The 27,075-nt window shown below is 40.6% G+C and overlaps 1 protein-coding gene across 1 annotated transcript; it reads left to right on the top strand.

Annotated features, from left to right (window-relative positions):
• The first annotated feature begins 8 nt into the window (after positions 1-8).
• FAM199X (family with sequence similarity 199, X-linked) lies at positions 9-11,313 on the top strand. The gene is made up of 6 exons (XM_080365802.1): positions 9-327; positions 3,178-3,397; positions 5,106-5,255; positions 5,593-5,754; positions 6,839-7,099; positions 8,018-11,313. Exons 1-6 carry the CDS (start codon positions 140-142, stop codon positions 8,186-8,188), a joined length of 1,152 nt encoding a protein of 383 aa, XP_080221928.1. The 5' UTR covers positions 9-139; the 3' UTR covers positions 8,189-11,313.
• The last annotated feature ends 15,762 nt before the right edge of the window (positions 11,314-27,075 follow it).

Genomic DNA, 27,075 nt, shown 5'->3' with positions numbered 1-27,075 from the left:
GCGCCGGAAGAAGCCCGTCGCGCCGGCCGCGACACTGAGGCGCATCCCGGGACCGGCGGCTCATGGCGGCGGCGGCTCGGCTGCTGTGTGCGTGAAGCGGCCGCCTCCTCCCCGCCGCGCCGCAGCCCTTCCCGCCGCCATGACCGAGGAGCCGTACGAGAAGTTCCTGGCCCCCGAGGAGCCGTGCCCGCTGCTCTCGCACCAGCACCCGCCGCGGGGCGGCAGCTTGAGCCTGAGCGAGGAGGGCTGCCTGGACGTCAGCGACTTCGGCTGCCAGCTCTCGTCCTGCCACCGCACCGACCCGCTGCACCGCTTCCACTCCAACAGGTCCGCCCGCCGCGCCGCGGGGCCCCGGCCGCTGCCCGCACGGCGCACGGAGGCGGCTGGGGGCGGCCGGGCCGCGGTGATGCTGCGGGGGGGCCGGGGCGGGCGGGCGGCCCGGGGCTGGGGCGGCGGGGCCGGCGCTGCCCGTGCAGGAGGGCCCTGCCTCGCCCCCGCTCCCCGGCCCGGTGCGGGCCCGGCTGTGGCGAGCCCCGGCGGCGGCAGGCAGCCGGCCGGCAGGGCCCCGCCGGGGTGCGCGGCCTCTGGCAGGGCCCTGTGAGGGCTTGGCCGGGTTTCGGTTAATAGCATTGAGGCTGTCAGGGTGAGCTCGGTGCGGCCTTGGAGATGTGTTTATTCCCTTCCCAATGTCTTCAGACGGAGGTTTGGGGCGCTGTAGGATGGGCAGCTAGGGTGGTGTGTGTGCAGCAATTAAAAGCAGGCCTTGCACGGGCACCAAGCGAACCTGTGGAGCTTCAGGGTAAGTCAGGCGTCCTGGTGGCTGCACCGATTCCGGCAGAAGCATTCCCATCCTATGCTACTAATTATGGGCAAATTATCCTGCCTGTAATCTGTAGAAAATGTCGATTCTAAAAATGCAAATGCAGCTCTGTAAAGAAACTTCCAGTTGTACTTACAAAATCAAAACCACAGTGCTGCTTGCTGTAGAACTTAATTCTGCTGCTGTGTATGTGTGGTATTAAATTTGAATATAGTAATAGCTTTTTTTTTTCCCCCTGCGAACAGCTTGTGAGATTTCAGTCTTGAACATTCATGTGGGATAGTTTTAGTCCCTGTTGCTGAGCTGCAAGATACTCTTACTGGTTATTAAGTGTTTCTACTACACTGTTACGAAGAGTGAATAATAAGGCAATCTTTCAGTTGAATTTGTATGAAATCATGGAAATTACACTTTAAAAAGTCCATTCACAACGTCAAGCTCATAGTTACAGATTCTTAAATGATTCAGTCTTAAGAGCCTCGATCCAACGTGATACACTTTCATGATCTAGCTCTTATATCATAAGACCCAATTGTGACATCAGCAGTAAGATGTATTTCCTAGCATATCTCTAAGATAAATGTGTGATATTTGCCAGATTTGCACTTAATCCATTTTGTAAGTTTCTCTTTTGATTGCCTTTCACTTACTGAGAGTGTTATTCAGGCTTACTCATTTTACAAACTCAGGTTTGTAACCCAGGCATCTTGAGTGGGTATATCACTTCTGTGGGCAAGGACATGCGCTCTCCTGCACTAAGCTGTTGCAGATGCATGGCTCAATATGTGGTGTTCGCATAAGGCTTCCTAATTTTTTTAAGTTACAAGTAATTTTAATGTAGTTCTCACTTGTTAATCCAGTTCACCCTAGCAAGCACAGCGGTTCCCCCCTAGGCATGAGAAGGCGAGGGCTGACTGCTGTACCTGCAGTGATGCTGCATACCTGGAGCATCTGTGTGTAGTTGGTTGGTGGCAGAGCCACTGTGCCGCCTCCTGTGTTTTGATGGGTCTGGAAATTATCCACTCTTGTCTTTCCTTTCATTGATATTTAATGAGTACAGAAACTGAAGTAGTGTTCAAAACAGGCTGTGTCACCACATTCATATTCAACTGATGCCGATCGATTGCCCTGCCCACAAAAGTCTGTACTAGTGAAACATTGCACGTGTGTGAGTGAAGCAGAAAGGGAGGGAGGGTAAGGTCTCCTGAATCTGCTAAAGGAAGAGTTTTTGAAATGCCTTTAACGTTGGATAAATTCACTGCTGGCCAAATAGATGTGGGAGTGAGTCAATCACAAATGTATTTAGCCAACCTGGTATGCAGCTTAAATAATGATGGTGAGTACCTTCTGGGCAATGGCGTTGCTCAGCTTTTGCAGTTGGATAGAGAAATGTTCTTCCAGTGAGCCAGGCTGAAGTGGATAGGCTGATGGAACAGCAGTTAATCGCGTGGGTTTGTGTTGGTGAATTTTAGAAACCCTTTTCAAATTGTTTTGGCCGTATTGCAGTGCTGTGCTGACTCATAGTTGTCTCGACCTACTTTCCACCAACATGTGAAATAAATCCACATATGGAGACCAATTTCATGAGCTTGTTAAATAAATTCTGGCTTACTCTAATGAGAATAAAAAACCTGTTCTGTGAAGTTTGAGTCCTCAGTTGCTTTCCTTTAGCAACATTAACTAGCTTTTTAAATTAAATTGGGAGGGGGGGTTGTTTAGCTTTGGTGTGGTAGAATTTTCACACAGGTCATTTTCCAGTCTTGCACTGTCTCATTCTAACAGCATGTCCAATATTTTTGGCATTCAGAGTTGAAAATAGTGAATAATGGAGCCTTGCAAATATCCATAATGCATTTCCTTATTAAGCCTTAGTGTTGCGTTGGATTGTCAACCTAGAATTTCTTTTTGACTCCTGTTTGTCCTGAAGTCCAATGGATTTACTACTTAGTTTTGCATATTCCAATTTATGTGGAAGTTGAAGTATCCCAACATATGGGAAATTGTATTTTTAGCTCAGTGTATTTAAAAAAACAACCAACCAACCAAAAAAAGGAGACTGTTTACACACTACAGGAATCACGGCTCTAGGGTGGAAATTGTTAATAAGGTAAAGGTATAATTATACTAACAATATATGGATTTTTGCCTTGCTGTTTTTAATACTGAATTATCATTGGTGTTCTTTATGGATCTTTACAAATACTTTTAAATTCACATATTTATAACTTCAATAAAATCAACGTATAACATTACTGACAAGCAAGGCTGAGATAGTTTTGTGAGTCTTAAAATAATTTTTCAGGACACATGATGCCAATATGTTTGCTGCTTTCTATTTGTTCTGTCCTGTTTTGCAGGTGGAACTTGACATCTTGTGGAACCAGCGTAGCCAGCTCGGAATGCAGTGAGGAGTTGTTCTCATCGGTTTCAGTTGGTGATCAAGATGACTGTTACTCTTTACTGGATGACCAGGAGTTCACCTCTTTTGATTTATTCCCTGAGGGCAGTGTCTGCAGTGATGTGTCTTCTTCTATCAGCACATACTGGGATTGGTCAGACAGTGAGTTTGAATGGCAGGTAAACTAGTTCCACTGTAAATGTAATATTTTGTGTAGATTATGAAGTGCTGGGTTTAACTTCAGTTGAAAAGTCCTCAGCATTTGTTTCTTGGTAACTACTGAATGTAAGAGCAGATACTGAATCTTCAGCAACAAAGATGATGTTTTGTTCCACTTTATTCCAGCATTTTTAATCTGGAGGAGAGACAGAAGATCAGCTTCTCAAAGAGGAATGCTTACATATTGTGGTAGTTTGATTTTTAGTGATCGACGTGTGTCTTGTAGCCATGAACTTAGATCCTTTGTTCTGAGGATCTGCTCTGCTAGTGAAATTATAGATGTCTGCTTCCAGTGATTTGGTCTGATTAAATCCTTTGGAATGCACCTGGCACCTAGGTAAAATGTAGAAGCTCTTACCATCGCCTTTTTCCATCTTTTTTTTTCTCTGCCAGTAAGAGTACAGAGCTCACTTTGTCTCACCAGGATGGGAAAAGTGTGATGGTGAATTGCATCCTCCTTTTTCCTAGTCTTTACTGGATGCAGTCCTGGCCATCTATCTCTAATTTCTGGTGGTAGTCTTTGTTCAGCAGATTTCAGTTGTGATGTGCAAATCTTTTTATGTATTATAGACTTAAATCAGCTGTGAAATGTATACATAACTTTGAAGTAGGAAATGTGGTGCTTCAGAATATACTGAGGAATAATTTTAAATTTTTTCATACAGCTTAGTCAAAGCCTGTAGAGTCTTTTAAGTGCAGTATAAGGACTGAAAACACTCATTCCAAGAAAAAGTGCTAATCCTGTTCCAGAAGATGCAAATGAATTTAAGATAACGTGGACTGAGATTAGCTCTGAATTTCTTACTGTTCTAGTCTAACTGCTAGTCTTTCTGTGTATTGTATCACAGAAGTTACAAGTGCATTTGTATAATGCAGCCTGTAGGAACAGCGCTCATGGCATCACAAAGATGTAGAGCTTCATTGAGTTGTGAAATCTTAATTGCCTGATAAACTCGGCGATTGTTTTGAAAAGAAGCAATCTTCCATGTCTTAGCTGACAGCATGTTTGATTAGGAGCTAGGTTTTTTTAAACAAGCATTTCTTAAGAGACATACTTGATTGGACTTGTAGAATTTTAGAAAGTCTTTTTTGTAGCTCTTTATGGTGTTACCTGGCAAAATCTGAGCATGAGTCATCCAGCTGTCACACTTTAACTGGAATTGCATTCAGAAATTACATGTCAGTTGTATAAATGAAGCTAGCTAAAGTTCTGCAGTTGCCTCCAGGAGAATGACAGTGATTTTAATTGAATTGTCTTGTGTGATTATGGGGTGTGGTATAAATTACAAAGCTGCTTTGAAATGATCTTCCTTAAACTAGACTTATGCTTTAAAATGGGAGGTTTGGATTGTAATGGACAATTTACACTGACGGAGAAGGGAAACAGTTGAAATGCCCCATCATTCGGCTGTTTTCTTAAATGCAGATTTTTAAAAATGTGATTGATAATAGAGAATGGTGTGAATTGAGTTTGCACTTGCTGTTTATTGGAAGATTCAAAGGGGTACTGCCAGAGTTATGAGTAATTATTAAGAACTTGTTAGAGTCCGTAGATGAGCGATGCTTTGCTGATTTGACAGTATGTTTTGAATTGTTAATAGTGTTAAAGTGGTTTTAAATCTGCCTACTGTATTCTAAGGCTTTGTTCTTTCTCTTGCTTATTACAAGTTGCCTGGCAGTGACATTACAAGTGGGAGTGATGTACTTTCTGATGTTATACCTAGTATTCCGAGCTCTCCTTGTCTGCTTCCAAAAAAGAAAAACAAGCATAGGAATCTTGATGAACTTCCATGGAGTGCAATGACAAATGATGAACAGGTGAAATGGACTTTTTTCCCTATGTGAGAACTGTTACACAGAAGAACTTTCCATTAGTGCCACATCTTAAGAGACATACTGATTGCTGTAGGTGTAAGTGTAGACCTGTGCAGTATTACTGGATTCTTGAAACTAAATCTTCTTGTCTTTTGCATCTGTAGTAGGCAGTTTAATGTGTACTTGGTTTTTTCACCCTGAGTTTTTGATGATACTCAATGAGGATAGAATTGTAGGAAATGTGTTTCAGTGCATTTTATTCTGTTGGTCCTTTCTTGTTTCTGTCACTCATTTAGAATCAATAATACCTTCAAATGACTTGTCTTTCTTTGCATCCTAGGTTGAATATATTGAGTATTTGAGTCGCAAAGTCAGTACAGAGATGGGCCTTCGAGAGCAACTTGATATTATTAAAATTATTGATCCTACTGCTCAGATCTCACCTACGGATAGTGAATTCATTATTGAATTGAACTGTCTCACAGATGAAAAACTGAAACAGGTGAGTTAAGGTTTGTACATTTGACTTCAGGGTTTCAGTATCTGATAAGTCTTGCAAAATCTCTTACGGAGTTGTGATGAATTTTTATATGTAATCATAGCAAGATACAATAGAGCACAATATTGTCAATGAGGGAAAATAGAGTTCAAAAGCATATTATATGTATTAAACCTTTATATGAAAGACTGTGAATTATATATTCTCTCTATATGTTAAGCCTAAGCTGGTGTGTGTGTAATGAGTTATGCCATGGGCCCAGTACTGCTTATGACAAAGCATATTCCAGTTCATGACTGTCAGCTGGTGGAGGGTTTCCGTTTGCTCACTGATGATAGACTAGCATTTAAAAATCCAAAGGGCTGGAATTTGTTGGGGTAGACCATAAATTTAATGTAAAAAGGGATATAGAAAAAAGTGTTTTAAAAGTGTTACAAAATGCAAATTACAACAAAGAAGGGTACCTGAATCGTATGGTAGGTAGATACTACTGTCATCTTAGTCTTTGTACTATTTTGATGTGTTGTTGGGAAAAGATGCAGTGTCCAAACAAGCTGAACTCCTCAGTGTTAGTCTGTGATTATGATAAAGATTGACAATGGAAAACATCGACTGCTCTTGTGGGCTTGGCCTGTTGCGTATTTCAAACATTTTATGAGTATCATCTTAAAGTAGAAAAGTACTGCTTTCCTTACGCCCACTTTTGTTTGACTATACCTAGCAAAATAAAGGGGGTTGACACACTAGTTAAACAACTTAGTTCAGTTGAACTTCTGTGATACTCCTGTTTAGTGTTACAACTTACTGTTGTGTATTAGAAAACTTGGTGGGCAGGAGAGGGGAAGAAACCCGAAACCTTGTTACTTGGTTCTCTTCTTTCCATAATGAAATTAGTATTAACTTAGTTAAGATCTCTTGATGACTGCCAGATGGCTTGGGGTTTAAGCACCCACAGCAAAATGCTTTAAAAGGCTAACTGAACTGGTCCAGTAACTTGATCATTATTAGTAGCCATATTCTGTTTTTTCTCAGTATCTCGGTGCAGTATTTATCAGGCTGTAGTAATTCTGATGCCTCTGTTCTAAAGGTGAGAAACTACATCAAGGAGCATGGACCTCGTCAACGATCTGCAAGGGAAAGCTGGAAGAGGAGTAACTACAGTTGTGCAAGTACCAGTGGTGTGAGCGGTGCCAGTGCCAGCAGCAGCAGTGCCAGCATGGTCAGCTCAGCGAGTAGCAGTGGCTCTAGTGTCGCTAACTCCGCTTCAAACTCAAGCGCCAACATGAGTCGAGCGCACAGCGATAGTAATTTGTCCACAAGTGCTGCAGACAGAATCCGGGATTCAAAAGTAAAGTTTCTAACTATGTACATATGTATTAAACTGTCTGACTCGTTAAGGTTTTGTATGTGGTTGTAACTGGGTTATTTGTACTGAAGGAGCATGGTTAGTCACCGAGGATCTGCTGAAGTTCTCTAGCTAAATTAATGCTGACTCTTTCCTCTGGTGTGACCATAAGGAATTTAAACTTTTGCTTTTCCCATCGCTTCTAAGTGAAAGCTTGATGTTTGTATGTAGTAGGTCTTCTCATTACTTTTGTTTAGAATAATGTGAGTGGGGGTTGAATATAGGCTTATGCATCTTACTTAGTTCATAGTTTAAAAAAAAAAAAAAATTACTCAAGATTGATCAACCTAATCTAGGTATAATTTCTGGCTAGTAAAGACTGTCTTGGTTGTGGTTTTTTTGTTTGTTTTGTTGTGTTGGGTTTTTTCCCCAGCTAGAAGTTTCATCAGGCTTTTTGAATCTTCTTCAGTTCATTCTTCCAACGTGTCTCATGAGATTACGTAGTGAGGGGTGACCTACCGAAGCACGTTGCAGTTAAAGTAGTACTGTGGCACTTGTCCTGTTGCCATAATTTCAACTTCATTTGTGGGTGAGAGGAGCAGTTCCTGCTTGCTTTGCAGCATCTCAGGTGGTGGCTGTAAGACTGTAACATTTCCCTGACAACAAAGACTTTTCTGATCAAAGACTCAGCTATACAACATCACAGGGTGATGTGCCTCATAACTCCATTGTGGTAAATGGTCTTGATATTTTCCTATTGGGTACGATTTCAGATAAATGTTTACGCCACCTCTGAGTATTCATTTTAGTTATTTTTCAGAGCACATTATGTTAGAGTTAACTTATATTTGCCCTCTTTAAAGGTGGTTTCTAATCTACAGAAAAAAAATCTTATTTTTTTTGTCTTCTATATTTTGACAGAAGCGTTCCAAGCAACGGAAGCTACAGCAAAAGGCCTTACGCAAGAGACAGCTGAAAGAACAAAGACAAGCCCGTAAGGAGAGACTGAGTGGATTATTTCTTAATGAAGAAGTGCTCTCTTTAAAAGTGACTGAGGAGGACCATGAAGGAGATGTGGATGTTTTAATGTGACAGGGGTGAATTTATCAGTGTTCTTTCTAAGCCTTAAATGTATTATCCTTATTGTTTACATCTATTTCTTGACCAAATTTTGATTAGTGTTAACAATATAAACCAGATCTTTTCTCAAGTGTAGTTTTGCTAAGAAGGTCTAAGTATTGAGTAACTTCAGCTTTTTGAGACTAATTTTGCAACAAAGACTTCAGAAACTTAACTATCATCTGAAAAGCTGCTGAATAGATACAGTTTTAAGGAAAGTTGAACTTGGCTAACACGCTAACTTATGTGGAAGACATAAATCTGGGCTGCTTTTGAATGACACTAAGCATGCATCACTATGCTTCAGCTTTTTTATTTTTTCCAACTTGAAGTTAATATTACACTTGGCTTGTTCTGTCTTCCTTTCCCATTATTAGGAAGATTGTTCAGCATGAGGAAAAAATCTTTAGTTCTATAGGGGTTTCTTCAGTCTTGCTCTTGGATCATACAAAATCGAAGTACTGTGGTAAATCCCTTTCTAGAAGTTGCAATTTAACCGAGACTACACAGAAAACAAGAGGCAGGGCTTCTGATGCAGGGAATCTGTAACACGGATAATGCCTAATAACGTAGTTCTTTAGGAAGCAATTAGAATTCAAAAAAATGATTTGCAAGCTTAGTCTTTGGAAAGTTAATTTTGCTGCTCAATATCTTATAGTATGATTGTTACTAATGGTTGATCAGTACATCCCTAGTATTACTATGAAAAGATTCAAATAAAAACACTAATCTGCAATTCAGTTGTCTAGGATGCTACTTAAAAATAGTTAAAAATGCTACTGGAAAGAGAAGTGCGAACAAGTGGCACACAACTTTTTTTTTCTTTTTTTTTTTTTCCCCCAGAATCATATCTAAATAGATTCATGTGGTTGGCAGGAGAACTTAATTAATGCAGCTGTGCTTTTTAATTGTATGTTTAGTTGAGGATGTGTCGTCTTTGTGGGTTGTTACACCATTACATGTTTCAGAATTGTCCTTTTGTTTATCTGCTTTTGAAATTTCTCTTGCTAAGAAAACGAGGTAAAATTGTGGCTTTCAAGTAGGGAGATAAAAGTAGTTTTAACCTGTTTCCTAATTCTGACAATCTGTAAGGTGACCTTTGTCTCTATCTTGGAAGTACTTGTTACAGAACTCCTTCCCCCCCACAGCTGAGATAAAAATAATACTTCTCAATTTCAATGTGAAACTTAAAAGGTTATAACATTATTTTCTAGTTCTGAGTTTAGGAACTAATTTTTCATTGCCTTGGTGCTTCATTACTTTTGCTTTGCACTTGTGAATTAAGGAGCCTGTAGGTGCCTGTAATTGCAGAATATAGCCCAATCCTGCAGAATTGCATGGTCAGCTTTATATAGAACTACTCATTTTCATTTTGCATGTCCTGCACAGACTTATTAGCCCTGACAGCTGAAGTATTTTTCATTCAGAAGTGGCATTCCTTGTAGCCTCAAAATAAACTGACCTGTAAAATATCTGAACAATGGCCTCTGAAAGGGCTTCGATAAGAAATAAAAGGTCTGTATCAAACTAGGATGTGTGAACTTAGTCACTCTTGCTGCTGCTAGACAGCAGGTACCCAGACTTGGCCATTGGCTGATTAAAAGCCACTTAAAACTCATTTTGAACTTGAATGTTAGTTATCCTGTGTGGTCAGTTATTTGGCCACTAACCAGCAGTGACCATTACCTGTCCGTATTTGCCTGTACTGCACTATAGCTGCTTGAAACCTCCCTCCCTCCTGTAGAAAAAGTACCAAAACCTGCTTAATAGCATACAAGTTACTGAGAATTTAGATTGACTTAAATGTGGAGCTTATTTTAAATATCTTGGATGGAAGAAAAAAATGAATTGCTGTCAATACGGCTCATTTCAGGGTGCAGTTGTTGAACTCTTGCAGCTTACCATGGCTGTAATGGATGAATTCATCATGAAACATTTCACTGTATGTACACTTCACAGTTCAGTACAACCTTTATTTTCTGCAGTGACTTTGAAATGTGATTTTTTTTTTCTGAAGAAAAATGCACACTTAGTGCTGTAGAGAATTGAGACTCTGAAATGAAATGTAAGAAAGATGCAATATCTCAGAGTGGTGGAGCATGAAAGTGTGTCACTTTATTGTTTCAGCAGCTCTTCAGAGTTTAAAATCCTTTAGGATTTGTTGAGAGAAGACCCCCTCATTTTGATGAGGTACAGTTCTTTTTGGTCACCTCTCTACTAGCTGCCAGAGATCATGAAATGAAGGAGGATAGTATTTCCATCTTGATTTTAGTGTAAGCATGTGAGTATAAATTAATCCAAGCGATTAAATGGGTCCAGTTCCTCATCTGTGATGTTGGATCAAAAAGTCCTGAGTGCCACAGTAGCTGATTGTGGTATGTTGTCTCCAGCTGGGTACTTCAGTCACTTGTGTGACAGTTAAAACAATAAAGAGTGGGTTTCCAGGGGCTGCATGGTAATAATTTATAGTTCTGTAATCTCATAGTCCCAGATGCTTATAACCTAAGAACATAAAACTCCAAATATTCTGCTAAGAATGCAGAATAATACCTTGCTTACCTGAATGTTCTCTTTGCCAAATGCTTGGCACCTTAGAGAATCTGGCCTGAAGTAGCTGTGGGATTCAGGAGTTCTCACATACTTCCATGTGTCTGGGTTTTTTTCCCCTTTTCTCATCCTTCTTGGTTCTAGTGCCATGCTCATTTTGTGGAGGGGGGAGGTGTTTTTGTCTGATTCTTGTCTTTCCCTGCGATGTGCTGTATGCTTACCCAGGGAAGTGGTTGAATCTCCATCCCTGGAGGTATTCAAAAGAAGCATAAACATGGTGCTTAGGGACACGGTTTAGTGGTGGACTTGGCAGTGTTCAGTTTACAGTTGGACTTGATGATCTTAAGGTCTTTTCCAACCTAAACAATTCTAGGATTCTATGAATTTGTATTGGATACCCGGGGCATTAGTCCAACAGTTGGAATTTTAGTTAAACATGGTCTTGCTGATACGAGTGTTGGCCATTGTGGCTGCTGCTTTTTTTTTTTTTTTTTTTTACAGGAAGTTATCTACAGGTTATTGGGTTCAGATGGGTAAAGAAGAGTAACAGACTGCTAAAATCATGCATTCTTATTAGCACTTTTTAAAAAAAGATTAAAATCTCTGCTTTTTATTTATAGATAAGAATTGTCAAGATTAAAAGCAAAAGAGAGACGAACAGGAAAAAGCTCATAGCTGTATGGCTCCATGGTACTGAAGCTGTATATCTAGGTGCTTTGTACCCGCTGTAATATGAATGTAATCAATTTACACTCCATAACATTAGCGGTTTGCTTCCATGGTAACTTTTTCTCTAAAAAGGCTTAGAAGGAGCACTGAAAGTCTGATTGCAGTAGGACTGTAAACAATAGAGAACATTCTTTTCTAGAATGATTTTACCTATGAGGAAAAAAGCTAGCTGCCTACAAACCTGTCTAATTTTTGTGTGTGTATCTAATGTCATCCTTTGTCTTTGTTCAGATAATATCTATTTTTCTTTATCTGGGAAACAGATTAAAAGATTGTTATAGTATTCTCAGTATGGGGTGCTTATAAAGAGGAGCAAGAAAAGTCTTTGCAAGACTTTCCTCGGCTTAACTTTTAGTTCTCATATTGTGGTTTGAAACCTGTGAAGATCATTCTCTGGGAAAAAAACAAACCAACCAACCTGCTTGAACTTTATCACATGCATTTACATCACAGTGCATATACAATATGGAAAAATATAAAAATGGCAATATTTACTGTTCATCTACACTGAATGGCCTGAAGCCATTTCTTTTCTCCTGACACTTTCAGCTTTGAAATCATTTGATGCATTAGTCTATAAATATTAATAAACTGGACTGTTTTGAGGGCTCTTGAAGTTCATTCTTATAAGCCAGATTTTCTTGGCAAATGTTGTTAGATGTATTGCTTTAATGTTCCTTAGCTTACTGATCTTGCATTCTTGGCATAGAAAAGACAAGTCAACATGCAATTTTCCATTTAAGGATTACAAAGATCGTTTATCTACCAAGGGCAGATCCTAGTAATAGTCAAAGCTTGTCTATTTTGACTATTAAGTCTGATTAAATATACTTGCGTTCTTTCTCATCTGGATAACTTTAAAACATTTCCAGATTACAAATAAATTCTTCCATTTAAAAAAAATTGTAATATTGAAGCCTTGAATATAGTTCATAACCAAAGCAAGGGGAAAGTGGGACTTTGTGATGATTTTTTTTTCTTTTTTTGGGGGGAGAGATGGGGGCATAAATTAGAGTATATGGTACTGCTTAAATTGAGGTTTTTTTTCCCCAAATTCTCTGCTAATTGTATTGCTAAAATGCACTTTTGTATAGAAAACTGTCCTCTGTACATTCTGTATCTACACAATGTTTATAGAGATTTTTCTGAGGTTGTGAAGGATTTACTGAAAGATGCGATGCTGGTGACTGATGCTGTTGATTTCAAGTTTTCATTGTATTTGAAAATAGTTATGTGCATATTGAAATACAGGTTGGAATTAAAATTGATGACGTAGCAAAGATATCCTGACAAAACTATGTGGTATCTTCTTCAGAGCAGGGGGATTTACATAGAGGGCTTGTATACTCACTGTTCAGGCAGAAAGTACAGATAAAGTCACACATGTTAAGTGTTCTTTGTGACAGAAGGCAAACCAGTCCCTCCTTAAATAGTGTGGTTTGTTATCCGCAAAATCTGATCAGAATTGCTTCATAGGAAAATGACTACTTGTTGTGAATGGTATAACCCAAGATTTTGTACTGAAAGCTGTCTGTCCTTAGTTTTGATTTCTGTGCCAGAGGATTTTTTTAATATATATGCTATATAGGTGTGGGCATGGGAAGTCTAAGCACTTTTGTTGCCAGCAGTAACTCTGAATCTTCTGCCATCAGCCTCGGTACCCATAGCCATCAAACCACCGCCTGTCCTGTGATTTTTAAAATCCCTGATAGGACTTATAGGCTGACAACCCACCATGCTCTTACAGCTCATGATGCAGACACCTGTGTGCCACTGTTGTAAATCCAGATTTCATTCGCTACAGCAGAAGCAGGTATGCTTGGGGATGCCAGAAGCTGCAGTGATGCACACGCAACACACGCAGCACCAGCAAGGACGTGGCAGTGGCTATGGCTTTGCAGTCACCAGTGTTGAGCAGGCTACAGTGAGGACACTTGCCAGCCTATATATTCTGTGTTGTCCCTGAACCAAATTTGCCTTCTGCAATACTGAAGCGTCAAGTGTACTATTACAAAAATTCCTTTTCCCCTTGGAATCCAGTGGAAAAATCCTGAAAACCTTGAGAAAGGAATAACTGGGATAAAGATGTTTTCTTCAGTGTTCAGAAAGTCTGCAGCATTGGGGATCTCCACAGCCTTGTTCATCCCAGCTAAGGCTCATCAAACGTGGAAGCTGATTCTCTCAGACGCTTAGAGAAGTTAAAATTGACCAAATGTTACCATTCCAGCATGTTTCTGTAGATATTGAAGGATGGAGAGGGACAGATGAGGGCAGAAACACTGCGTATCCCAGCAAGTCTTGGTAAACTGTCAAGAGACCTTCTAACTGTTGTGGAGTCTGCAACAGGGAGGCTACAGAAGCTCTTGCTCTTGTGGTGCCTTGCCTTCTCTTCAGCAACCTGCTTGTGTTTTTTGTCTTTTTTCACCCCAACATGAGTGACAGTACAGGGTGTTTTGCAGCAAAACAAACTGAAATATTGCCAAGGACCGTGACCTGTTGTGGTGGTCGCTTATGGTAAGGGCTTACTGGTCCCTGGGTAGCACCTGGCAGCTGCAGGGAAGTTGATGCTTATGATTTCTGAATCACAGGATCTCAGTGAGGTGGTGTGTCTGCTTTGAACTTCTGAATTTTCGCAGTAGGTCCTGATGCAGCAGTTCATTACAGAGGTAACAGGTACATGGATGAGTTGTTAACACCTTGCAAACAGCTGCCTGTCTGTCAAGTGAGGTCTTGTGGTCACAGCTAGACACTGCATGTTACAGACCTCTTACTGTTCCTCCTTAAACATTTCTTCATTTATCTCTCAAGTGTATCAAGTTTCACTTTGATAAGGAAGTCTCATTTGATAGGCAAATGCTATTTGGACACAAGCTGGACCAGAATTTCCACACTGGCAAAACAAATTGATAAACTTCCCTTACTAAATTGGCAGGGAAAGATGGCACTGGCTCTGATCTTGCTGTCCTCAGCCCTCTCTTACTACTGGCCTGAGCTGTCCACTTGATCCAGACATTTCCCAGAAATAATTACCATTTGGTTTCCTGAGATCCTTTGTGTGTGTTCCTAAGTATCCAGTGTCCTTCTAGAGAGAATTTTTTTTTTTTTTTTACCTCCTTCCAGAACATTCATATCTTGTAAATAGTTTCTCTGGTGTTGAGACCAAATTTAAATTCAAATCCAAATTTCTGATCTGAGACTTCATTTCATGCTCCTCTTTACATGCCGCGGTGGCTTGTGCTTGGGAGCATCCCTGGTGTAATAACTTGTTTCTGGTAATGTAGACCACATTCCTGAGGCTTAAGCGTGATTATTCATCTTGTCTGTAGAGTCTGTCTAATGCTACTTACAGTTGAAAGTACCTGCTGTATTGCTACGAAGTTTCTCGAAGAAAGCAAGATCGATTGCTGTCGCCGAAGTTTTCGTTGGGCCACCGATTTGCTGGGGTTTGAAGGGAAGGCAGCCCGCTCGCCCGCGACTGGTGCCACTGGAGGGAGCACTGCAGTCATCCTCCTCCCCTTCGAGGCTGCAGCTGCCAGCCTTGCCGTGTTACACACGCTTTCCTCTATTCTGTTACGTCCTATTAAAGTCTGAAGGGGGTTTGCTTCTTCTCTTACGCAGTTTTTGAAGGAGGAATACGTCTGTTAAGCACTAGTCTTAAAATAACAACGTTTCCACTGACTTAAGGAAAAAAAATAATTGCTTTTTCTGTTTGTGGTGATTGTTAATTCCTGCCTGGTGCTGCTTATTGCAATTGAAAGATGGAAGTATGTTCCTGTTAGTGTTAACTTTTGTACGCGTGCAGAATTGCTGCTTTAAATTTTCTGGACTTTGTTTCAAATGCAGCCTTCCTCAATGTAGGCTGAGAATTTTGCAGTTGAAAATACTAGGTGATGATAGGAAAGCAGCAGTCAGCTTTTAATGCGTGAATGCTGATAATCTAGATACCTGTCTGCCCCTGGGTGGTAGGGGAGAGAAGACATAGCTAACTTGCCTTTATTTTTTGGAATAATAACTTCTGAATAGGGCTTTTGGGGCTTCCTTTTGAGCAAAGGAAAATCTTGCTTCTAATGGGAGCTGTTCTGCGGTTGTTCCTTTTTTTTTTTTTCCTTCTTGATTTGTCTGACTATTATTGCTATCTTTAAAAAAAGCTTACTAACACATGTAACAACAGAGAACATGTGAGGAGTTCTCCCTGCAATCTCAGGTTCACTCTTGGAAGCCAAGCTTTTTTAATGGTCCTGAGCAGGGTTAGGAAGGTTTTGAGCACTCGTTGCTTGTGCAGATGTGCTACTGACTCATCCTCTTCTATCTCTGTCAGTAGCTGTCATAAAAAAATATGCAAAAGAAAATACGAGTTCTAGTCATCAAGTGAAATGCTTATTTAGACAAATCTTTGCTTAGTGGATGGCTTTGTTTAAAATAGTCTGATTACTGTAGTAGAGAGATATTTTCTCAGGTTCTGCTGGGAAACTGCTGTTGGCAGGCCTTGAGCATGCTGGCTGGTGGCAGGGTGATCCGAGGCAGCTTGCAGGGAACACCATGTCTGGTCCTTGCGTTAGCCATGCTCCCTTAAGAGAAAGAAGTATTTTCTCAGTTCTATGTTCTTTTCACAGAAGCATCATCTTGTAGATCCTGTGACCTGGTGACATTTGCCCTCACAGCTTACTTGGCTGCTGTTCCGTCAGTGTTGGGAGAGCTGATGCCATTGACCTTGTACTTGTGAAATCCTGGACTTCAGAAGCACATGCAGTGTATTTCTCCTGATTGCCACAGTATGGCCTTGCGAGAAGATGGGATGCCTCTAATCCTATCAGCTGGTTAAACGTTGCCATCTGAGTTTAACGAGCTGCGTTACTCCAGTATATTGTCAAAATGTAAGTTGCCTTATGTCTAGCAGCAGTACGCTGCTCCTGCTGCGGAAGAGTTGGGGTGGCTTGGTGCTCAAATCACCTTTCCTTCCAGAACGGGGAACTGATCTGAAGGACTGTTGATCCCGCTGTGACCACTGTGTAAAGTTTCTGTGAATGCTTTGCTTATTATCCTTCCTTATTGATGGCTTGTAAAGGGGGGAAAAATACAGAGCAAATGGTCCGAAAGCTGCGGTGCCAAATTCAGAATAGCACTTTAACATCTGTGTAGGTGCCTGCCTGTATGTGGCTCCTGTGAAGGTACGCTTCCTACTCAGGCTCTCAGTAGAAGCTTCTTAAGTCGTTAAGCCTAGGAGATCTCCCCAAGGGAATATGGGTGCCCAAATAATCTTCAGTGGAGGGAGTAAAGTTTTAAATTCTGATTGCAGAGTAAAGAGCTTTCAAATGTGGTCTATAGCTGTTAATGTCTACGTAGCTTTCTTGTTTTTTCTTGTCACCTAGTTCCTGTCATACTTCCTGAAAGCAGTAAGTAGCAAGTATGATGTGGCAGTTTATCACAGAAGTTGCTGAAAAGATATTTTTAAGTCATTGTAGACCCTCCTAGTTATTTAGGCAAGTCTCATTTCTTGGTATTTGCTTCCATTCTTAGTTAAAAGGCAGTTGTTCTAGTCCTTGCTTTCTTTGTTCAATGTAGAAAGAAAGAGATTAGTTGCAGGGCTTTGTTTCATCTTCCATTGTGCATAGGAGGAGCAAAGGAAGAGCTGAGAGACCTTCATTTCAGTAACTGGTCGATTTTCATGTACGGACAGCTTCTTCCAGACATTGTTTAGATCCCTTTGTATGTTTGAAGTCTCCTGCATCCAAGAGATATCCAAAGGTATAATGTAGCGATTACTACCTTGAGGAGGCCTGGAAGTATGCAAGAACTGTTAATGACAGGTGTGTTCTTTGAGCAATAAATGCTCCACATGTAGGATGGCTTTGTTCATGTCCGAAGATGTTATACTTGACCTTTTTCCTAAACCAGAGCGCAGTGGTGTGTTCACTACCTGGCTGGTACTTTCTGGATAGAGCAGTGTAAGCTACCGAGCCTATTACTATAGGTTATTTTTGCTTAGGGCCTCACAACTCTTGGACAGTTCTACTTGGCAGCTCTGCTCTGCTCTACCAGAACATAGATCAGCTTGGGGACCTCACCACCTATCCCTTCGTTAACATTGTTACGTTGTGGAGAATGTAACTGCAGTGTCAGTGTAAACCTTGTGTTTTCCGGATGGCTGTGTGATTCCTAGCATTACAAATACTGCTGAGCGGAGCAAAAACATTGTGTGTGTTAGGAGGGTCTAAAAACTTGTGAATTATATTGCTGACTGTATGACTTTCACCATACGGTCACGAGTATATTTATTATACTCAGCTAATGACTGCCTTCTGAAAGCATAGTTAAACACTAAAGTTGGTCAAGTTGTCATGTATTTGTGTAACTTTCTTTAAATCATGTTTGATATTCAGCCGGCTCTGCTTTGAAATAGTCGCTGCCTGGTGGTACAGAGATCCAGGGCCCGTCAGGTCTAGGACTGGTACAATCTTCTGCCCTGTAAAATTACCCTTTGCACGTTGGAAATGATCACTCCAGAAACAATTTATATTGACAGATAAAGCCATGTGCATGAGTCTATGCAAGTATTTATTCATTAAGCTCAAGGTGAGGAAAAGAAGCATTATGGTGCTAGCAAGCCTTTTTGGAGTTTGAAAGAATATTTTTTTCTACTTGAATATTTAAATAAGGTGAATTTATTTACCGAATAGAAAGTATTCACAGTGTGTGTACGACTTACGAACATGTCGCTCAACAAAACCATGTACTTCCTCCTGAAACAATTTAGATCATAAAACTGTTTGTAGAAGTTACAAATGTTAGTCAACCAAAAATGAAACAGTCTAAAATCTTAGTAGAAACCCATTTGTGGGCTGATAAACCCATTTGTGGACTGATAAAATGAGTATAATTTATGGTCTAGATACCTTATTGGCATATGTATTAAAGTTCTGGTATATGCCTATTTTTCTTAGTATTGCATTAGCTGTAATTTCTATGTAATGCTTCAATTCATTTATATATTTGCACAACAGACTATCAGATAAAAAAGTGCCAAAATGTGTATAAGGAGGTCATCACTTTAGCTTAATTGTGCACAAATTTCCTGCAGACTCTGATGCTTAAGACCAATAACGAGACCGCTACAGCTAGAATAAACGCATTAGCCTATGAATTTAGAGCTTCTACCTGCTTTGCAAAGGGAGAATCATCTCTAAATGAGCCTAGTAACATTGATTTGTGATTAATCATTTTACTTAGTGACTCATCTATGATCACAGTACAACAAAAATGTCATGTTTGCTTAGTGGCATTAACTCCATTTATCTTCTCTGCATTCAGAGAATTGCCTTGTTGTCAATGTGGGACTGGGAATACAGCTGAACAGTGCTGTCGTTAAAGGACTCATGATGTCAGTTTACCTAAAGCACAAAAAAGAAGAAAAACCAATTTTCTTTTTGGTAACCATTCCCTTTCTTGAAACTTAATTATTCTACTTGGTCAAGCCAAACCATTTGCAGTAATGATCTTGCATCTGCAAACCCAAACTAATTTAACTTTGAAAATCAATTTTATTCTGGTTGCTTCTGATTTTTTGTTTCTTTTTTAAGACTCTCTCTGCAAGTTAACAAGTACTCTGAACTCTACTTTGGAGACAATTTTGCTTTACTTTTTGCAGATTAAACTTAACCCTCGCTCATTACTAGAATGCTTGGCTTTGCTGTGTTAGCACTGCATTTCTAGCTAGATGCCACCAGAATGGTTTTCTAAAAATGTGCTGCTAAAGAGTGTTTGTGGAAAGTGATAGTCGTTGTCTCTAAGACAACTTTTCTTAATTGCTTTATGTTAAGAAATAGTAAACCCTTGCAGCACCACTTCTCCCAAGAGAAAAAAAGGCTAAAAGGAGCTATACTGTTCTTTGCTAAGACTTGCATTGCTCAAGAACAGGAATCAACATATTAGGGGTTTTGTTGTTGTTGTTGTTTGGGGTTCTTTTTCTATAATATCCTTTATTCAAGAGCGTCATAATGGCGAGGATCTGCCTCCCTGGCCCAGCACACAGAGTGCTGGGTCTGGGAAGGAGATGCATAATGTCTCATGCATAAGGCTTGTGTCTTGTCCTTTTGCTCTGTCTCCTGGCAGTATGCTTTATTGCTATTCCTCTTTGCTACTCAGCTGTTACGTTGCTTCTTTCTCCAGGCTTCTCTCTACTGCAGTCAGCATTGCAGCACTGCAATCCTAACCAGGGCCTCTGCTCCTTACCAAAAGTAAAGACTGAAGGTGAGTCATACTTGTCCCATGCTTCAGAATAATAGAAGTGCTTGCTGTGAACATGCCTTGAGAAGGATGAGGGTGTTAACAACACAAAACATTGTGAAGTGTTTCACTGGGAAACAAAAGCTGAGCTGATTGCTCCTGTAATAATTGGATATTGTGTTTTGTGACAGAAGTCCAAAAAAGGCTTTGCTGGGGTAAATATGCCCTGATTACATAGTACTGATGTTTATTCCAATGTTGGGAAAATATCCATATACTTTATAATTAAGCTGGTTTTGCACTATGTAGTAGAGCAGGCAGAAGGCACAGTGCAATTTCATGTTTTCTCGCATGTAGAAAATACCAAAATGAAAAAACGGGCTGCATAATGTAGGGCAGTACTGAAAAAAAAAAAATTACTCGCTAGACAAAGATTGTTGATTTTGTTTGGGATTCTGGAGAGCTGTTCTTAGTAAACCAAAACCTGACATATGCAGAGCAAGCCACCTCTGTAACTGAAGGTTGAAAAAGGTTGTTACAAACACTGATATAGCCAGATGCTGCCTTATCCAAAATTATATTTTTGCTGATCTGTGTATATTGCTAAGGTATTAAAAGAATTCATGTTGAGTATCAGATCTGAGAAAGAAAAAACCCATCCTGACAGCCCTCAGAGGAAACTTTGGTTTAAGACCAATATGTACAACCAGAAGGTTTTGTGAGGATGAAGAATTCACACCTACCCTGTATTGCTTACTCAGTGCCTAAAAAGTCTGAGTTAGACATCTGCACTGGGAAATTACATTAAAAAAAATCATTAATACATGCATACATGCATAAATATAGCTGGCCTCTGGTTATGACTTTAGAGGGTAGTGTGTTTAGGGTTTCTTGTGACTGTGGAAGCTGAAAGTTACCTTTAAAGGAAGAGACACGGTCCTGCAATTTCATAATGGCATCAGTGAAGATTTAATAAAACACTATCTACAGTGAATGCTTGTAACCTTGGGTAATACATCTGGAGAAGGGCATTTCAGTGTGGTAAAACTTGAATTTAAAAAGAGTGAAGGACTCATTTCTGCTTCTGTGCTAGTGGTTTGGTGTGTTTTGGTTTTTTTTTTCTTTAACTTTGTAACTGAGACTGCCTGCCCCTGTGCAGTTTAGTGATGATCAACGTGAACATGCTGGAACTGTTTACATGAAGTAAGCTGAATCATTCAACCTCATATTCATTTGTTTGACTAAAGCCTCTTTAGAGCCACTTGTGATCTGATGACTAACGTGGCACAAAGATGCTAATGCTCAGTGTATACATAAATCATTAACTACTTAATTTGGATTTGGAAACCTGAGGCAACAGAATGCCCCATGGAGAAGCAGCTATATTGATCTCTCTCCACCCTGAACCACCTGTCTCCAGAGACCTGGAATGCATTAGAAAAATGAATGTAATGACTGAACTAAATCTAGGTCCTCTGTTCCAGAAGAAAAGAAAAGCAACGGTTTTTACAAGCGGAAAGGCATGGTAAGCTAGGATCTGTTCTGCTGAGGCAAGAAAAATTAACTTAAGCAGGAAAGATCTAGTAATCTAGAGAGATTTTTTTTTTCAGTACTGCTACAAAAATAAGTAAAACCTCAGAATAATCTGAGGCCACTATAATATTTTTTTTTCCAATTATTTTTTGATCTGGTCTAGATAAGCGTGCTTGTGGAAGAGAAAAAGGAGTTCTGGTCCTTCTTTAACTCCATACAGTAAGATCTGATGCTTTACGGTCAGACCTGAAAGCCCCAATTCAACAATATTTCAGCCCATTCCTGCAGGCATATTTAACTACATTTCTTTAGTGGAGCATATTGGCATCAGTGAGGGAAGCATGTCTTCCGAACTGACAAGCTCACCTAGCTAGATGCACGTGATGTGAACGACTTTATGCCCTTCAGAACCAACTTCTCATCTTCTGGCCACTGTTACCTTGTTCATTGCCCGTGGTTATTTTATTAAAGATCTGTGTCCCATTGACTAAAATATAAAGAATATTATTGATATTGGAGCCTAATGGAACATGTGCAAGGGATTCTGTGTTTAGGCCGGTGCAGGGCAATAGACTTCAAACTAACTAAAGGGAAGTTTTGAGACTAGTTAAATATTCAGATATAAATTGGCAGCGAGCTAGATGGGCATTTCTTAATGATGTCGGTGGAAGACCAGCACCATCTGAAGCTTTTGTTTATCTTGCATTACTTAAGTAGGGTTAGGTGGGTGTACTTAACTGTGTTGCATACACAGAGCACCAAAGCTGCTTCTGTACCAAAGCTGGTTGATCTGATGTATGTTCCTGCGAGTCCGAGAGGTGTTAATGCCCAGTTCACGGAGGGGGAAGCTGCAGATGCTGTGAGCTAACCAGGATCCTGCCACATGCTGAGCACATTGGGAAGCAGGACCCTCCAGCCTTCTTCCCGACTTAATTATTGATCTATTCCTCCTTTAATACTACAGTACTACCAGAGTGGATCTTTGCTTCTTCATTTCAGTTGTTAATTTGATCCTCTTGTGTCAAGAATATTGGTAAATGAGAATCTACTAGCACATCGCCAGTTTTTATTTGAGCCATGTTGTCACTCTGTGTTGTTAATGGTGAGTGTGACTGTTTCAGGAACAAGTATTTTGTTTGGCGTTTCAGTAGTATGTTGTTTAACTGAATGGAAAGCTCTGTCCACCAAAGCTAACTTTAGACACGTTTTCTATTTAGTAAACCAAACATTTAAAAAATTATTTTGTTTTAAACATCAGGTGGACTCACTCCTTAGAGAAGCATGACTTAAATATTTGATGACAGCTTATCCTAAGTGTTTGATCTGTCCTAGATAAAATGTTTGCTTCATCTTTAAATATATAGCATCTAAACCTTGCTTCTTTAGATAATACACATTTGGAAAAGTGATATGCAAAAACCCCCAGCACAGTATTGGAGGGCAAACAGGAATGATCACATGCTTCGGTGAAATCAAAATCGCGTCACTGTAAGCACGTTGCTAAAATCCTTTTATTTAGCTTAAAAGCTGGAAAATGAAGTTTAAGGGGCAAGTCAATATTCTGACAAGGACTTGTTTTACTTCATGGTATAAAATTGGAGATTGCTTGTCAGCTACATTAGTTTTTAAAGTCTGTTTTTGCAGCGAATGATATATATACTTTAGAAGAAATAGTTCTTTTTCAGGGATAGCATTTTAATTTTATTTCAAATATCGAGTGAAGAAAGCTCCAAAGAATTTAGTACAATAAACCATTGCTATGTCCAAGATAGTAATATAAGGGGTGGGGGGGTGGGGTGGTGTTTGTTTGTGTTTTTTTACAGTTGCTAAGAGCAACTTATGTGGCGAACATAAGTGCAGCAATTTAAAAGGACACTGTGGTAATGTGAATTTCTTCAAGTAGCTAAATACTAATGCCTTTCACCACAACATCAATGTCAGCTCTGCTCCCAGTCAAAAAGCAAAGGACAAATGAACTTACCGGTTTTATTTGCTTTTTTTGAATGGAAGGGTTTTCAGAAAAGTGCCAGTAGCCAGTCTAGTCTGTAATTTTAACTTGATTTATTTGAATTAGCGGAATCTTCAGTAAATACATCTCAGTACACTTCTTAAATATTTCCCCAGAGAGATTAAACATCTATTTACTTTAACTCCACTAGTGCTCACAGACTTTTAATTGCGGTGCCTGACAAATTTCTGGAGCAAGGAGAAGGGAAGAAAGAGGCAGAGAAGGTCACTGATGGAAAAAGCTTCTGCCCCGAGCGGGAGCGCTGGCTGGTGCAATTTCGCCGCTCACGCCAGCACCCGGCAAGGGTGCCCCTGCAGCAGGGAGCGCAGCTGGGTCCTTTATGCTACAGATTTCTTTTGTATGCCTGTGGATCAGGAGGAGTAGGTCTACTGCTAAAGAACTTGCCTTTCCGTTGGTGTTCCCAGCTATTTGCTGCATCTGTGTGCGTGTAAGAGTGGCTGCATGCATGTCATTCACCTCAATCTGTGTTGGGGGTGACTGGTTCATAGAAAGAGTGTTTAAAGCAAAATGCTGGGTAGAAGTCCTGCGTGAAGTGTCAGTGGAGCGCAGACCTGTCAGAAGAGCCTGGCAATAAAATCAGCTAATTGTCAATGTACATCATCCTTGAGGTGGAGTTCTATGTGTGTCAAAATTGATGCCGACAGCGTAGTTGATTTTAGCCTTGGGTTTATTTGCTCTTTGCTGCCGGTAACCATGGTATGGCATGCTTGCTCTTAAAGAAGAGTATGTGCTCTTGTCTTAGCTTGAGGCTTTAGTACAAAGGCTATGCAAGTTGTCAACGGGATTTTTTCCTACCCACAGCATGGTCTGGGCTTGGCAATGTCAGAACAGAGATAAAAGTCCTGTGCTCTGTCCCCCTTATCTCTGCAGAATCCCCTGCCAGCTCTCTTTAAGCCGTCCCTGTTGAAACGCAGAGACAAGTGCGAGTAACCTCCCCCATCCCAGGCGTTGCTGCCCTCACAAAGATAATCGCACTGGGCAAATATTTTGTCTTGACCCAGAAGTATTTGCCAGAGTTCACTTTTAATTCTTTTTGTTTCCTGCCGTCGCTGCCCCTGTTGTCCCAGGAGCTCACCAGTTCAAGGCTTCCTGGGACCTGCCTGTTCCCTGGTAAAGGGAGCAACACAAGTAAAGTTAGAACACACTAAAGATGCCTTGTGAGACAGAGACAAGTTGCTTAAGAAACAAATCCTGGAGACTTGGGGGCTTTATCGATGTTGGGGGCTGCAGGGCTTTGGAGAGGCATGTTTACAGACCGGCTTCCAGGAGTGCGGAGCCAGCCTTGCTGCTCAGTGCGCTCGTGGAATCACCCTTGAGACATTGCTTGGCTGCGATGCGCTCAGGAGTGTCTTCTCATGCCCTTTTAGTGTTCCTAAACACATCTGGGTTTAACTGAGAACATCGTTTGCTACTCTGGTAAAGTTTCTGGAAACTTTAGAAAGGGAAAGTTATGGTCACTGTTTTGAAAGCCAGATGTATTTTCTGCTATAATAAGCTAGAATATGAACATAGCATTATAGGTTCAATTAAAAGCATGTCAATAAAAGGCAGTTGTGTGTTACATAAAAGATTCTTTTGTTGAAAACTGGCCTGAGTTACGACTGTTTAATACACATTAATTTGCTTTGTACATACAGAATGGAGCTGATTGAACAGCACGATTGTCTGACAAGAGCTGAAAAGCAGCACTTGCTGTAGGTAATTTAAATTGAGCCCTATTATCATTTACGGATTTATTCTGCTTAGAATCAATAAGATGAAAAAGGGTCTGAAAGCTTTACACTAATGCTAATCACTTCTGGGTCAGTAACTCCCTGTGTTTAAGTTATGCATTTCTTCCCTGTATTCACAGAGCTACTTGGAAAGTGAAATATTTAAAATCTCTTCCACTGAAGAGAATCTTCCCACCTTTTTTACTTCACAGAGAATTAAGCATTGATAAATATTTTTTTGTACTGAAAAAATTCCCCCAGAGGGAAGTGACACCAACGAAAAGGACAAAAGAGATGCTCTGGGAAGAAGCTTGGCACAGAGTGCCCTGAAAATTTTATTACAAAGCAGCATTCTTGGTGGCTGGAGACTCAGCTTGACTGTAGGATGCAGAGCGAAGCTGGGTTTGGGTAGCTGCAGTCATTTCACTTTCTACTGTGGTGACAATTTTGTTCCTAGATAACGGATCTTTTCAGGTTAGAGGGGTATCACCAGGCCCAGGGTGGAAAAGACAAAAGAGAAACCAGAACCAAGATGATTTTGGTATGGTGATGCAATAAAAAGGGAATGCAATGACAGGTATTTATACAAATTGAGCAGAGAAAAATGTAAAATGATCCCAAAAAATCAACTTGACAAATCTAATTGTCCAGTAATACCTTGGTTATTGTCTTTGGGGCTGCAGGCAAGGGGCAGAGGTGTGCTGTGCTGCAGGGTTGTGCTGGGCAGACTGGAGGAGAGCCGGCAAGTTCTTACGGAGAGGAACCATAAACACAACATCACTCTCAGCAAGGAGCTGTGGTGAGTTTCCCAGTCTTCCAGACTTGTTTTGTTCCTTTTCAAGTTCAGGAACCAGTGCTAGAAGTATGTTTTAAAGAGAAGGTGATGAAAAAAACAAAAAATAGAAAAAAAAAAAAAAAAGAAGAAGAAAACAGACCCCTGTTACAGTAAGGATGTCTAGTGCATTAATGCCTATTTGTGTCATTTGTTGCCTATGCAGTAGCAGATCAACTGCACCCCCTGCAAAGAAGCCAGGAAGGGTAGGAAAAGAAGTGGGTGCCTTTAGGAATCAGGTTTGCAACGCCATGACAGAGCTTACCTGCTGCCTGAAACCTGTGCCTCTTCATACAGAGCAGCAGAGAAGAGATAATATATAAGCAACACTGCTGTAAGAAGGGTTCCTTGACTCTTGGTTCTGCTGTTTCTGCTGTCTTGGCCCCTCCCAGCCTTGCCAGGAAAGATCAGTTCTGCAAGTTGAGAGGGGCCCAGACGATCGCTTCTGGAATGATTACGCTGGGGATTGTGCTGGGGCAGAGCTGAGGCTGGGGGTCCTGGTGGCACTGTAAAGCAGCAGGGTGAGTGATGCTCCTCTCCCGAAGGAGACCAGGCTTTGCAGGCAGGGCAGTGTGTGGCAAAAGGATGAAACGCCTTGCCTAAGGTGTGCGGAGCTGCAGGGGCAGAGTCAGAAGTAGAATTAGTCTTTCAAGTCCCAGGTGAGCATCCCGGCCTCTGCACCCTGCTGCATCTCTGTTCAGATACTGGGGCGTTAGTTCTGGATGATTAAACCATCAGTGCTATTACCGCTGCCATCCATCGTGTACGCTGCTTTTGGAGCTGATTGCCAAATCTTTGCTATTTCATCAATGAAGTGCCTTTCCCTCCTCATACTCAGGTTCCCCAGGTACCCAAGATTACTGCTTCAGGGGGCTAACTTTTTTTTAAGTCTTAAAAAATCATGTTAAACTTTTCTTGTATTAAAATGGGCCGGAGTAGCTAATACAATTTCTTGCAGCAAATAGCTATAAAAGCACCAAAGGTTTTGATAACTGTTAGCTGTATATTTTGTAATGCCTATTGTATTTCCATTTTGTTAGTTCTATTTAAAGAGCAGTATTATCATGCCCCATTTCCTGTTAGATAGTTCTATTTGTCTGCTCTACAGGAGGCAGGAGATTTTAGGTCCAAAAGAAATTATCTCTCAGTAAATTACTCCTAACTCCATTATGGAATACTAAGCACTCTCCCCTTACTGTGTGAGCAGCTTGAAGAGATAACGTTGCAATTTATTTATTTGTTTTGTCCTGTGTAT

Source organism: Falco punctatus (assembly GCF_963210335.1).
Source record: "Falco punctatus genome assembly, chromosome: 15".
NCBI lineage: Eukaryota > Metazoa > Chordata > Aves > Falconiformes > Falconidae > Falco > Falco punctatus.
Note: the sequence above shows the minus strand (reverse complement) of the source record. Positions and strands in the feature narration are given on the sequence as shown.

Excerpts from the sequence above, each read along its gene's own strand:
- FAM199X (XM_080365802.1), top strand. The coding sequence starts at position 140 with ATGACCGAGGAGCCGTACGAGAAGTTCCTGGCCCCCGAGGAGCCGTGC. Across the intron at positions 3,398-5,105 it reads ACAGTGAGTTTGAATGGCAG|TTGCCTGGCAGTGACATTAC; the intron begins GTAAACTAGTTC and ends GCTTATTACAAG. Across the intron at positions 5,755-6,838 it reads CAGATGAAAAACTGAAACAG|GTGAGAAACTACATCAAGGA; the intron begins GTGAGTTAAGGT and ends TCTGTTCTAAAG.